The sequence below is a fragment of the Aphidius gifuensis genome, linkage group LG5, assembly GCF_014905175.1.
Source record: "Aphidius gifuensis isolate YNYX2018 linkage group LG5, ASM1490517v1, whole genome shotgun sequence".
Lineage (NCBI taxonomy): Eukaryota > Metazoa > Arthropoda > Insecta > Hymenoptera > Braconidae > Aphidius > Aphidius gifuensis.
The window spans coordinates 19656905-19671476 of record NC_057792.1 but is presented as its reverse complement, the minus strand read 5'-3'; the positions used below and the strand labels follow the sequence as shown (position 1 = coordinate 19671476).

Sequence of the window (14572 nt, the reverse complement as noted above, 5' to 3'; positions counted from 1 at the left end):
AGAAAGATTGTAATAGACAAAAATCTATTTAAAAAAAAAAAAAAAAGTATCTTATTTCTTCGAGGGCGGTCGTCAGCAGTGTGGGCAAAATATGCAGGTATGTCAATTAATATTTTTCATTTCCCAAATTTCCCACAAAACTGCTGTTATACTCGGAAAATTTTTTGAGCCGATAAAAGCAAATGAACAGTGTTCACAAAAGACGAGAGATAAAATATCGATGTAAAAGTAGGATAATACAACACACTCACACACAAATATATATATTTAATATAAATAAAAAAAAATATCTTTCTCATGCGGGTTTAGTTTATAAACGCGTGTGTTCATTCCAAGACTCAATAAACTCTCAATTGCTTAATTACCAACTGCACAACGAGGTACACACTCGTACACATTAAACATTATTATTTTTTATCATGACGCAACTCATGTGGACTGTGCTACATATAATTTAACATTCCGCTTTACTTAAAATTAACGCATGATAAAATATTTTTTCATATATACCTGTGTGTATAACACACTATCACAAAAAAATTATTATGATAAAAATTACCCAACTATTTATCTATCCAAGAGATAACACATATAGATAACTTTTTTTTTTTTTTAATTTAAATTAAATAAATAATAATTTAAAAAACAAGTTATGATTTTAAAAAATATTTCTTTTTGTTTTAATTGAAGTTTTAAATTTAAAATGAAAAAAAAATATTAAAATATAGTTTATGTGTCAATTATGCAACGTGTATATTTATTTTTTAGACTTTCCCCTTTGAACAAATAATCACTGATGGATTTGAAGACTAATCTGTCCCCATAATCAAACGTCATAAATATTTTTACCCGACTAAACTGATGACACAATATGTAATAATTGAATCATGATTCATTAACACTTCAAATTGACGAAAAAAAAAAAAAAACAATTTACACATAATTTATATGTCAACATCAAAGACAGACTGAATAATTCCGTCTACATATTTTTTCATTTGTAGACTCTATATGAGAATATATTAATAAATTTTTTGTTAATTTAAAAATATTTCTTGGTTAAAGAATTCAGTGTACTCTATTTTTTTTTGTATTATTATTATTTCAATGGAATATTTATTTTTTTTTTATCAGGATAATTATGCTGATCACAAGCATCATCCCTTCTTTTTTTATTTATTTATTTTATTTGGGTTGAATATATACCGTGTTGTAATTTACGCCGATCATCGAGCCGGCAAATTGTATAGGTATTCTCGACAGACTGCGTATTGCCCCCGAAAATAATTTCAGTAAATATAATTCACACGTCGTCATGGCTCATTGAGATTATATACCGATTAAACCGATTATATATACTGACTCGAAAAAAAATTTATTGTATGAATTAATAATATTCATTGAAGCCTAAAAGTAATAACACAATCAAAAAAAAAAATGAAAATTCAAAGTAAAATAACATTTGTAAAACGCAACTTGTTGCCTCGGCAATAAGAACAATTGAAAAATAAAAAAATAGCAATTATATATAAAAATAATAATAAAACTAAAGAAAAAATAAAAAAAAACTTGAGTTTGAAATTTTTTTGATGTAAATGGATTGGAATTTAAAAAAAAAAATAAAATAAAAATCAGACGAAACTTGTTATTGACAAATATATAAAAAAAAATATCTGAATGAATAAATGAATGAATGAATTTTTTGAATGAATGAAATTGCAATAATAATTTTCCGCAATTCCTGAGGGAATAAAACAGACCAAATCCAAGACGAATTTAAGAAAGAGATTATTATTCGGATTTAAATTTTATATCCTTTTTATTTTATTGTGAGTGCAGAGTATAGTATTGTAGTGAGATTCTTCAAGATTTAGTTTGTAGATTTCACTGTTGAATCGACAGACACCCCACGATGTTAGTCTTGAAATATAAAAATTCAAACAAGCGAATATAACTTGAGTTTGGAATATTCTTGCTCGGCCAATGGTCTTTGCGGTTTTACTTTTGCATTGGTTTCGTTTTTCATATTGGATATATTTTATTTTTTTTTTTTGTTGTTCGTCTACCATCTGTCGATTGGTAGTCGTATAATATCGGTAGTCCAAAAGTGAGGATGAAATAATAAAAATTCATTTTAAAAGTGAGTGAGAAAAAATATACTATTATAGAAATAACACACAAAACCATTTTTTCTATACCTGAATCTCGCCCTCGATCGAATATTATATTGTACATTTAAACTGAGCACGCTCCACCTGGTCCCTGTATATATTTCTCTTGATAGTTGATTCCGCATACAAGAATTCTTGGGCCATCCATTACCTTCGTTTATCTTATTTTTACTCGGCAAAAAATTCAACATTCACATACTACTATCAAGCTACTGGCTAAAGATCCTTTTGTCTTGTGTAAAATATAACCGATATAATTATTTAAAAACCCAAAAAACTTTTATATCTCAACTAAAAAAAAAAAATAAAATAAAATCTCGTTTCACAGCTGATCTTTTAAGATTACTAGAAAATGTGTTTTTATTTCTTCTTCTTTTTTGTCTTTACGTGTTTTTTAATGTCATACTTTTATATATAAACCACTAAACTTGATTTTTTTCATTATTATTTTATCGAACGTGGGTGGTTTTTATTTAAAAGAAAAAAAAATCAAAATCAACATGAAAAAAATTCCATTATGTCATCAGGATAATATTGATTTTATATTTTTTATAATTTGCAAATTTATAAACAGGATAAATAAATATTTATTTATTATTTACTTATTTTTATAAATAAAAAAAAAATTATTTTTTTAAAAGTTATAAACTACACAAATGACATCATTGTTTTTTTTTTTTTTTGTTTATAAATAAATTTATTGAATCATCGTAAAACCGGAAAAATAATATTTTTATTTTTTAAAATTTTTTTTTCATTAATTATTTGTCATTAATTATATAGCCAGTGAATAGAATTTAATATTTTTCTGACTTTTATTAATTTTATTTCTGCACCGCCCTATTCTATTTACGATATAATAATAAAAATAAAAAAAGGCAGCAGAGTTAGTCGATTGATCATGTTTCATGTAATATATTTGATAAGATATATGGTGACTTAATAATGTGCTTACTTCAACTATGAATTATAAGCCTCACGTGTTTTGTTATAGTTACTATATATACTAAAACTTAATTGCGTTGATAAAATCAGCAAAAGTATTAGCGGGTCAGGTCATTGACTTGACTTAAAATTCCAACTCATGTATATTAAAAATATTTCATAAACATATCTTAATTTCTCTGGATTGGATGATATAATGGACAACTATAAAATAATATTAGAAAATAAAAAAATAAAAGTACATATATATTTATAAACTAATCTGTTGATCATTCGAGTATATACACATAAAAACTGTTGAGCTAACGCGAGTTCAATGAGATCGATGAGCCAGCCAATACAGATAAAAAAAAAATTTTAAATTTTTTATTTATCATCATAATATATACTGTGACCCTTGAGCAACTAAATAGATACATAATATATTTTTTTAAATTAATTTTTTTAATATTTTTATTGATGATATTCAACAGCTTGCTAAATCGGAGCAGAAAAATTCTCTTGCTTCTTTCAAGCAACAAGTGTTAAAAAATAAAAAAAAAAAAAATTTATTTTTATCTTCAAGACAAGTCTTACCTTGTGCTGTTGAAATAAGTGCAAAAAGCACCACGATATTCAGTGTCTTCATGTTTAAAATTTGCTCAAAAAAAAAAAAAACTTAAAGTTGAAAAATTTATTATTATTTTATAATTAAATAAAATATAATCAGTCACTTTTTAAAACACCGTTCAAAAATTCATTTGAATCACTTATTGTAATTTTTTATTTAATTTAAAAAATTTCAAAAATGAATTTAAAAAATCACTTTTATTAAACGGAGAACACAATGAGACAAATGTTTTTAGATTTTTTTTTTTGCGTAATTTATTTTTGATTAAAAATAAAATTTGCAGTATGGGGGGATAATTCCTGGAAGGTGTTACACGATTGGTGTATGTGAGTCCACCGAAATGAGGTGAAGTTTAATACAAACTGAAAGACGCGAACGGTATATCCCCGTGATGAGGCTGAAGAAATCGCGCCCCCGGCTTTTTACACGGAAACCTGCGCATTTAATGTTGCGCAGATGATTGAAAGTCATTGTGGTCTTTCACGCATGATCCAACGCAATCATATAAATAAATAAAAATTACATATATATTTATTTTATACACCCACATAAATTCATGACATTCACTGTATTTTAATTTAGCTTTAAAATTTAATTATTTAATTGATAAAAAAAAAAATTTTTTCAAAAGTATTGTTATTAAAAAATTCTAATTATTGTTATTATTATTTGCAAATGATTTAAGATTGAAAAATCATTAAATGTAATAGTTTTTTCAAATATATGATTCATATATTTTTATCTTTAAGTTAATTATTTAGTGAATCACAATTAAAAATTATTTTTTAAATTTGTTGATCTTAAATATTAGCTCAAGTGTTGAGAATTTATTATTTTGTTATTGTCATTTTTATTCATTTTTTAATAATTATTTTATTGTTTACAATGATTCACATTGTGTTGTTAAATGTTTATGCAAATTGAATGCTATTTTGTCATCTCTAAATTTATCAAAATACTTTTTAAGAAAAATAATAGCTAAGATTATACAAAAGTCATTTTAAAAATAAAATTTGACATTTTGATTATATTCTGTCTGATTATTATGTATGAAGTCATCTTTCTAAAATTGTAGCTAAAATTAAGTCAATTTTAAATTTACAATATTTTAAAATAAACTCGTCTAGAATATTATTATTAAAAACCCAAAAAAAAAAAAAAAAAGTTCAAAATATTTGACACATTTTTTTTTTCTTTTTTAAAATCACTTTCTATTGACGGTTGATAAAAAAGTTTTCTTTTTAATTTATTTATCGACTGATCTGCTTAGTGTTTCGCTGACTCACCACAAAAAAAAAAAAATTTATCAACAGCCATTTTGCTTGTATATTATAATTGTTATTGAATTTTTCAGATAAAAAAAAAACAAAATAATTATAAATTATTAACAACAATTAAAAATTGTCTATTAATTAAAATTGATAATATTTTATTTGACCTATATTTATATTATTGATTAATACAACAATGAAAAATTAGTAAAAAAAATAAAAACAACTTGTTGCAATTGTAGTTGTTATTGAGATACAGCCCTAATGTTTTTCAACAGCGCCATATCGCTTTGGAATGTCATGTTTTATCTCTCTCTCGCCCCCAAAAAGTATCAAATGAGAGAGGACAAAGGACTGCTTGCAAAAGGACGCCCAAGAAAAGACGCCATGTTCATTTGTCAATGGACATCGTAACATATCGGACGTTAATATTTTTTTTTTTACAATTACCTTATACCATTTTTTTTTTTTTTTAATTTATTCAATTAATTTTTATCGTTAGAATTTAATTCCAAGTATTTTATTATTGATTAAAGTGTTTTGTAATATTATTTTAATTGTGTTTAATATATATAAATTAATTTAAAATGACGAGTAACGAGATAATTAAACGAAAACGCGAAGAGTACGAGATGCAACTGTTTGGCTTTCATTCGAGCATCGTTTATGCGACTCGTAAGACGCCGATTTAATTCTCAAACATTGTTTTTTTTTTTTTTTTTAATTATTTATTATTTATTTTTTATAATTTGTTTTATTATTTTCAGATATATTATTTTAATTATTATTTTTTATTTCGGTTGCTGGACGCGTGTGCTCTAGTGTCATGTAATGTTTGATCATGACTAGAGTTACACTCGTCTAATGATTGAAATTATTATCATCATTTAATGTTTTATTTAATTTTGTATCCTCATGATTTTACCCAATAACTTTTTTTAAAAACTATTCCTTATTTAGCAATCAAAATATTTATTTTTCATTTTATAAATTTTATTTATTTTGTTATTCTTTAAATTTGAATTTATTTCTTCTATTTTTCAAACAAAATATATTATTTATAACAAGTAGATGAAAAAAAAAAATATGATTATTGAAATGATGATTAAATTTTTCAGTAAAATCAATGATAGATGAACAAATGCGTAGAAGATTATCAAAACTATTTGATTTTATTGAAAACAAATATAAAGAACAAATTGATGATGATACTCAAAGATGGTTGAGGGATAAAAAAAAATTGACAAAAGCATATCATCAAGGCACAAGATATCATTTACCAGCAATCGAGGTTACTAACTTTTGACCTATCACTTTCTGATTGAGAATAAAATTTTTTTTTACAATTTTATTATTATTTTTTTTTTCTGCATTTACTATTATTGCTTATGTAATGCTTAATGATTTGTTTTAAAGCAATGCTAAATAATGGTTTATTATTATTTGATTGTAGAATTGCGTCAAAAGAGTCATAAACATACCTCAACATGTTTTGTTGGAAGAGGACATGGTACAATCAACTCAATACACTGAAATACAATATAAAAATGCTGAATGTAAACTCAAAGATTTACAGTTGAAAATTAAACAGGTAAAATATTAATTATTATAGATTAATTGAAATACGTTGATTAATTATTTATGTAAATAAATTACAGGCACAAATGATGAATGCATTCATGAAAGAGGAACTTGAAATTGCCAATGATTTTGAAGAAAATATTGAGACTGTCAATTCATTGTGTGATGTTATTGAAGCTCAACCAAATCATCAAGATGTTGGTAAAGACTTGATAAAATTGTTGGAGTGTCATCATGATCTGAAACAGAATCTTGAACAACCTGTTGATTCTGAATCTATTTATCGAAATATTTCTACAACGAAACCATCAGTTCATGTTGATAAAAGAGATTTAGAATTTTACTAAATTGTTATAAATATTATATCCATTTAGAAAGTATTATTTTGTTTATATAAATTTTTGTACTATATTTTTTTTTTAAATAATTAAAGTTGAATAATATAATTTTATATATACCTACATTTATATTGTTGTTGATGTTTGTTTGTATAATATCACAAATAGCAATAATTATTTGTATTTTGACTGTCTATTTTTTTGATTTGATAAACAATTAATCAACAATATTAATTCATCACTTTGACATATGCAGCCAATGTCCAAGTGAAAATGTAAAAAATAGATTTAACATCTGTCGATATATCAACGAGTTAAAAAACCAATTTTACCGACTCGTTCATTTTTTTTTTTTTTTTTAAATTATAAATTTAAAATTAATAATATAAATAAAAAAATAAAATTTAATTTTTTTATCATTATAATAATTGTTGTAAAATAAAAATAATAATTATAGAAAATAAAAATTATTTTATATTTTAGTTGTTAAAAATAAAAAAAAAAAATAAATAAAAAATATTTCATTGTCTTTAAAATATAAAATTTCCAAGAATTCAGAGAACTGTGAGTCCTGCTTTGTTTGTGTCCCTCTTAAATACCAAAATATTAGCAAATTGTCCTTTATTATGAAAATGATGGTATTCAAAATGTTTTGATTGGTCAATATCAAGTACATTTTCGGGGGATTCTCAGAATCAACAATACGTTAATATAATACATATTCTAGAAATAAATCCACTTCAACTTCGACTTTGCAACAAGACAGTCTTGCTTTTTTATTTCGTCATTCGAATAAAAATTTTTATAATATTTCAACAAAGAAGTTTAATTTATTTTTAAGTAATTAATTAAATAATTAATTAAATAGTGTTCAATTGAGTAAATTATAAATTCAAGTGAGATAAAAATTAAATTTAAAAAAAAACTAGAAAGTCTAGAGTTTAATTAAAAAAAAAAAAAAAGAAATAAAATGGATTCACCAATTGTTCAAGCAGAGGGTGGTAGCGATTGTCGCGTTACAGTACGTTTATTAGATTTAATGCAAAAAACTCATTATGATCTTGTTCAAGAAAATGGACAACGTCGTTTATCAGCACCAGAATTAACAAAAGAAATGCGTGATAATATAAAAAGTGCTGAAATATTTCTTGGACGTTTACCACGTGATTGTTATGAGGATGAATTAATGCCAGTACTTGAACGTATTGGTAGATTAATGGAATTACGTTTGATGCTAGATTTTTCTGGTTCAACTCGTGGCTATGCATTTGCGCTATTTGAAGATTCAAAAACAGCACGTCGTGCATGTAAAATACTTGATGGCTATGAAATACGTCCTGGTCATAAAATTGGAGTTGTTAAATCAATTGATAATTGTCGTTTATTTTTTGGTGGTGTACCAAAAGATAAAACAAAAGAAGATTTCATGAATGAACTTGGAAAAATTCTTGATGGAATATCAGAAATTTATTTGTATCCAAATGCACAAGATCGTACACAAAATCGTGGTTTTATATTTGTTGAATTTAAAGATCATCGTTCAGCAGCAATGGCTAGACGTAAATTAATACCTGGAAAAGTTATACTTTGGGATCATGAAATTGCTGTTGATTGGGCTGATCCAGAACCTGGTGATCCAGTTGATGAACAAGTCATGGAAACTGTAAGTACTTTTTTTTCATTAAAAAAAAAAACATTATTCTCTTTTTTTTTTTCTTGATAAAATAATGTTATTAATTATCAATTAATTTATTTTGCAGGTATCAGCATTATTTGTAAGAAATTTAACATTAGAAATGCCACATCAAAAAGTACGTGAGATATTTCAAAAATCAACTGGTGTGCCAATTATTAAGTTGAAAAAAATTAATCATTTTGCATTTATACACTACGAGACACGTGATCTTGCTGAACGAGTTTTTCAAATAATGACACGTAAGTATTTTTTAAAAAAAAGAAATAAATCTAGAATAAACTAATCATTGTCAGAGTGTAATTGTTTTTTTTTAAATAATTTAATCAGGTCCAGGAAGTGTTGCTGAGTATCATCAGTGGGAAGTACGTTGGGCAAAACCAATTGGTTCATCAAAAATGCTGGAAAGACAACGTTCAATTGAAGAAGCTGTTGCTGCAACTCGTAGTCTTCATTTACCACCACATGAACAACAAAAATTACTACAAGAACAACAACAAAAAGCATCATACACTGGTGGCAATAAACGTGCAGCAAGAAAAAAAAATAAAAAAGACACACCAGATCTAGCTGTTGCTGAAAAACCAACTGGATATAATCATATTCATAATATAAACCAACACGATGATGGTTTACAAAAATTAACAAACTCAAATGGTCCAGATGGTTTGATGATGCATCATGACATGTCGTATGATTATAAAAAAATTCTTGAGACATTTGTCAATCAAAATTTCCAGTCACAGTGTCGTTTTGTTAATAGTAAAATTTATGAACCACCTGGTTATGTTTGCAAGGTAAATTAACACAATAATTAATTAATATAAAAAAATTAAAAGATAGCTGTTTTTGTCAGTTGAAATTTTTAGTTTAAAAATAAATATTTTAATTGTTACTGTCTTTGGTTTGTTTCAGATAATAATTCTACGTGATGAACATGTTATTTTTGAATTTCAAGGTGATATTTTTATGACAATTGAACTGGCTGTTAATATCACATCAAGAAATGTATATTATCGTCTTTGTAATATACTTGCTGATCCACAATCACTTCATTTTTCACCACAATTGCCAGCACCATTTACATCAAATCGAATTGAAGCTTGTCATTAATTCAAAAAAATGACAATAACATTTTAAAATGCTCGTACTATCATTTAAATTTTATTCTTATACATTATCTTAATTATTTTTTAATCATTGATTTTAAATTTTTCACCATTAATGCTTTGATATTCAATTTTTCAAAATAATTATTTTTTAAAGACATATTTTATATTACTGTCTTGTTTAATTGAATTTAAAGTCTTTTAATAATATTTTTTAAACTATATATTTTTTTTTATTAATTATCTGGATCATTGTGATCTTTAAAAACTTGACGTTCATATAAATGTCGAATTTTAATCATTGGAAAAAGTAAAAATAAAAAAAAGAAATTGTAAAAAAATTATCAACAATTTTTGTTGATGATATTTTACACAACGACATGAATTATAAATGAACGTTAAAAATGAATTCAAATTATCGGGTTTAGCTGTCTATCATTGTTTAATTAAAATATATTAATCTGATATTATAAAATAATTTGTTGACAAGAAAATGATACAATTCAAACAAACAATCAAAAAAATTAAAAATATTTGTGTTTGAATTTTTAAAATATAAAGATTATCATGTAATTGTCTCTATTCACGTACTAATAAAATTTATAATTTTATATCAACTAAATAATTATCTATTGATCAATAGTCTTGAGTCAAAACAAAATAAAAAAATTAATTTAATTCAATAAAAAATTGTTCAAACAAAAAGAAAAAGTATTTGAAGTTTATGGGAAAACTTGAAATTTATGTGTATTAAACAATTGTTTAACATCATTGATAATTTATACTCCAAAATATTTGTGCAAATAATCACCAACATAAATAACAGTGTCATCTTACAAACATCTTACAAACGTAAATGCCCTAAATATTTCAATTGTTTTTTAATAAAAAGAAATATAAAAAAAAAAAACGATTTTCAATGATATAAATATTTGACTTCTTTTTGTAGCAATAATTAATATTAAAATTTTTGAATGAATATAGAAGAAAAATGGTACTAACATTATGTCAAGACTGCATGTTGATGATTCTGATGATCATAAATTTAACAGCAAACAACAGCTCCATTATTTCTGCTACATTTAATGACACTATGACAGCTCCACAGAGGTAATCAGGTATCTCACTTTTAACACATATTATTTTTTTGTTGTCATGTATATCAAACTACAATATTTTTATAATTTATAAATTACATATAAACAGAATAATTATCAGTAGCAATCCACTCATGTCATGTCAACTCATGTGCATCTGTGTGACTGTGTGTGCATCCTTTTTTTTTTTTTTTATTTGTGACCGCAGCGCCACTCAGTAAGAATTTCATTTGAAAACAATAGATTTAAATATATTTATTTAATTAATTTAATGAATATAAAAAATTAAATAATTTTTAATAATTTATTATATAAATTGTTATAAATAATATAGGTATCATTCATTTTTTTTATTAATTAAAACAATTTATTTTTTTTTATAAATACTTTGGAATATCAGAAAAAAAAATATTGTAATTATAATAAATTATTTTTTTTATGTATTATCTTTTTATAATTTTTTGTATATTAATTATTATCAAAAGAGCAAATATATAAATTAAAATCAATAGGTTTCTCTAGAAATCCGTTCGTGGCGCAAGTGAATGACCAAAGTTCTAAAAGGAAATAAAAAAAAGGGGATTGAACAGCCGGTTGTAATAAATAAAAAAAAAATTTATCTCAACTACATACTCGCAGCGAGATCAACACTGATATCAGTGAAATACAAGTGTTTATGTATCAAAATTTAAATTGATCTAAAATAAGGAAAAAAATATAATAAATTAAATAACAATAATGAATATTTTAAATATTAAATTAATATTTATATTATTTATAATAAATACCTGTCAATATTTGAGTTGTGAAGGAGTTAATTCTGAAGCAACAAGACCAGTTGTTCTTTGGCATGGAATGGGTAAGTGTTTATTGAGTATAAAAAATGAAAAAAAAAAATAACCATCGAGGTCAATTTGCTTGGCATTGTACTGAGCCTTGGTAATGAAATAAAAAAATATAATATAAAAAAGTCAGGGACATTTGTCAAGGACTGACACTGTTCACTGTCATGGCCGTTACTTCAATCACAAACATAAAAACATTATATATTTTCTCTTGACATTGCGCAATAACTGTAACTTAAACGCGGCAAAGTTCAATATATCTGTATTATATAATTTTTATTATTTCAATAATTATGATTTTTAAATTTCAGGTGACAGCTGTTGTTTTTCATTCAGTTTGGGAGCAATTAAAATTATCATTCAAGAACAATTGCCTGGTGTTTATGTTAAATCAATCAAAATTGGATGCGATGAAATTGAGGTAAAATTATTAAATTACACAACAAGTATTATATTGATTTATTGTTAATTTTTTTAAAATTAATATTGCAGGATGTTGCCAACAGTTACTATGGAAATGTCAACAATCAAATAGATGAAGTATGTAACATGCTAGAAAAAGACGAAAAGCTAAAAAATGGATACAATGCTATTGGTTTTTCTCAAGGAGGACAATTTTTGTAAGAATAATAATTATTTTATTTATTTACACATTAAAAAGAAATATTTTATTTTAATGATTTTTTTCTTTTTAATTATCGGAAATAATTAGACTATGAAAAATATATAATTACACAGTAATTTTATTGGAAATATGAAATACCAGATTGAATTAATTTATAATAATTATTATTGATTTTTTTATAAAGGAGAGCAGTTGCTCAAAAATGTCCAAATCCACCAATGAAAAAATTAATATCACTTGGTGGACAACATCAAGGTGTTTATGGTCTTCCAAATTGTGGTTCTATGCAGTATAAAATGTGTGATTATTTAAGGAAAATGCTCAACTATGCTGCCTACATCAGGTTAATAATATCAATATTATTTTTATATAAAATATTAAACTAATAATGTTACATTAAAGTAATTAGTTTATTTTATTTTTTTATTTAAGACCAATTCAGGAACGTTTTGTCCAAGCTGAGTACTGGCATGATCCCCTGAAAGAGGAAGAATACAAACAGGGAAGTATTTTTCTTGCGGATATTAATAATGAGCGTGTTATAAATGAGGTAATTATATAATTTAAATATTCAAACTAATAATTATATATTAATTTCTAGTGATACTTAAAATTATTTATATTATAATTTACAGACATACAAGAAAAATTTACAACAACTTGAAGCTTTGGTGCTTGTTAAATTTGATAATGACACAATGGTTCAACCAGTTGAATCTGAATGGTTTGGATTTTATAAACCAAATCAATCTGTTGAATTAGAAACACTTCAACAATCATTAATTTACACTGAGGTAATTTAAACAATTAAAAAAATATAAATTAATTATTCATTAATTTTATATTTATTACAGGACCGTCTCGGATTGAAGCAAATGGATTTAAATGGAAAAATACATTTTTTATCAGTTCAAGCAAATCATTTGCAATTTACTGACCATTGGTTTAAAGAACAAATTATTCACAAGTATTTAACAATGTCATAAATTAATTTTAATATTTTTTATTAACTGTTTTTTTTTTATACAAAAGAAAAATAATAATTATTGATTATAATATTGAGTCAATAACATGACAAGTCTGTAAAAAAATAAAATTTATATAATATATTTTATATTCATTTTATAAATTAACGTCTAATTTTATTATTTATGTTTAATTAAATAATTCAAGATTATTATTCTAAATTTAATAATCAAAAAAATGCAATTTTATTTTTATTTAATAATAAAAATGTAACAAGTTTGTTTAAAAAAAATAATGACTTTATCGATGCATCAATTCATCATGAACATGCCCTGTAGAGTGTCGCCTCCTCAGCTACTATTAACCCTCGAGAAGAAAATTTAAAATCAACCCGGATCACTTGAGTTCTACTCGAGACTTATCACAATCAATTTATCAGATACATTTATTTTTTTTTTTTCAATCTACCCAATCAAAAGATCCAAACAGATAAAAAAAAAACAAAAATGAAAAACCAACCCTTCTCAAGTATCAATGTGATATCTCAATCTCCACAGCCGGTCAAGAAAAATATATAAAATCAGTCTATAAATTAAATTTTTAAGTATTGAAAAATCTATCCACATTTGCATTGACTAAACTTAAAAGAATTAAAAAAAAAAATATATAAAAAATCATTCTACACATGTGAAAACACTCGCCTGATGCCCCCATTAAGAGATTACATTATGAGTACACTTTGTACTCGTACAAATCCCCTTTACATACAAGTTATGTATAGAAAAAAAAAAAATCAAAATAAAAAACACAAACATACATATTACTTTTACAAACGAAACAGATGGGCATAGAGTTAACGGTATGATCTTTTGCAAAAGAGCGCGAGTTCATTGTGTATATCTCTCGTCATGGATAAATATGTTTTTTATTTTTTTTATTCATAAAAAATGTAAAAACTACCCCCACATATTTTTTTTGCTATATTTTTAGTTTTTTTTTTTTTTTCATTTTATTCATATTTATACAAACATGGTCATCATATGATTACAATATTCTTTATTATATTGTTGTATATTTTCTTTATCAAGTTTTTTCATTTTCATAATTTTTTTACTTTTTCTTTATTATCACTGTTTTTTTTTTTTTATCTTTTGGTCTTGGCTATATTTAAATTCAAGCCCTTTTACCACCCCACAAGTAGCAGACATTATGAAATGAAATATACCTTCAACGAGAATTGCGTCAAGACTTTTGACGCCCTTTTCTTTTTAATTTTTTTTTGCTGTAAATTTTTTCTTGACTGTCTGACTTTGTTTGTTTT

General features: G+C 24.4%; 4 protein-coding genes across 4 annotated transcripts in view; 3 read left to right on the top strand and 1 right to left on the bottom strand.

The window, feature by feature from the left end:
• Positions 1 to 4126, bottom strand: part of LOC122858316 (roundabout homolog 1-like) — a 35519-nt gene extending 31393 nt beyond the window's left edge. The window contains exon 1 of the mRNA XM_044161132.1: positions 3693 to 4126. Coding sequence (XP_044017067.1) covers positions 3693 to 3744 — 52 coding nt within the window. The 5' untranslated portion in view covers positions 3745 to 4126. The remainder of the gene's footprint in view (positions 1 to 3692) is intronic.
• Positions 4127 to 5463: 1337 nt separating this feature from the next.
• On the top strand, positions 5464 to 6963 carry LOC122858319. The gene is made up of 4 exons (XM_044161135.1): positions 5464 to 5672; positions 6116 to 6288; positions 6451 to 6588; positions 6656 to 6963. Exons 1-4 carry the CDS (start codon positions 5585 to 5587, stop codon positions 6923 to 6925), a joined length of 669 nt encoding a protein of 222 aa, XP_044017070.1. The 5' UTR covers positions 5464 to 5584; the 3' UTR covers positions 6926 to 6963.
• An 893-nt stretch (positions 6964 to 7856) lies between these two features.
• On the top strand, positions 7857 to 9774 carry LOC122858315 (probable RNA-binding protein 46). Its single transcript, XM_044161131.1, has 4 exons — positions 7857 to 8579; positions 8677 to 8851; positions 8940 to 9406; positions 9525 to 9774. Exons 1-4 carry the CDS (start codon positions 7887 to 7889, stop codon positions 9720 to 9722), a joined length of 1533 nt encoding a protein of 510 aa, XP_044017066.1. The 5' UTR covers positions 7857 to 7886; the 3' UTR covers positions 9723 to 9774.
• A 1635-nt stretch (positions 9775 to 11409) lies between these two features.
• Positions 11410 to 13414, top strand: LOC122858318 (palmitoyl-protein thioesterase 1). Its single transcript, XM_044161134.1, has 7 exons — positions 11410 to 11674; positions 11972 to 12081; positions 12153 to 12280; positions 12470 to 12628; positions 12718 to 12835; positions 12921 to 13079; positions 13140 to 13414. Exons 1-7 carry the CDS (start codon positions 11554 to 11556, stop codon positions 13269 to 13271), a joined length of 927 nt encoding a protein of 308 aa, XP_044017069.1. The 5' UTR covers positions 11410 to 11553; the 3' UTR covers positions 13272 to 13414.
• Positions 13415 to 14572: the final 1158 nt, after the last annotated feature.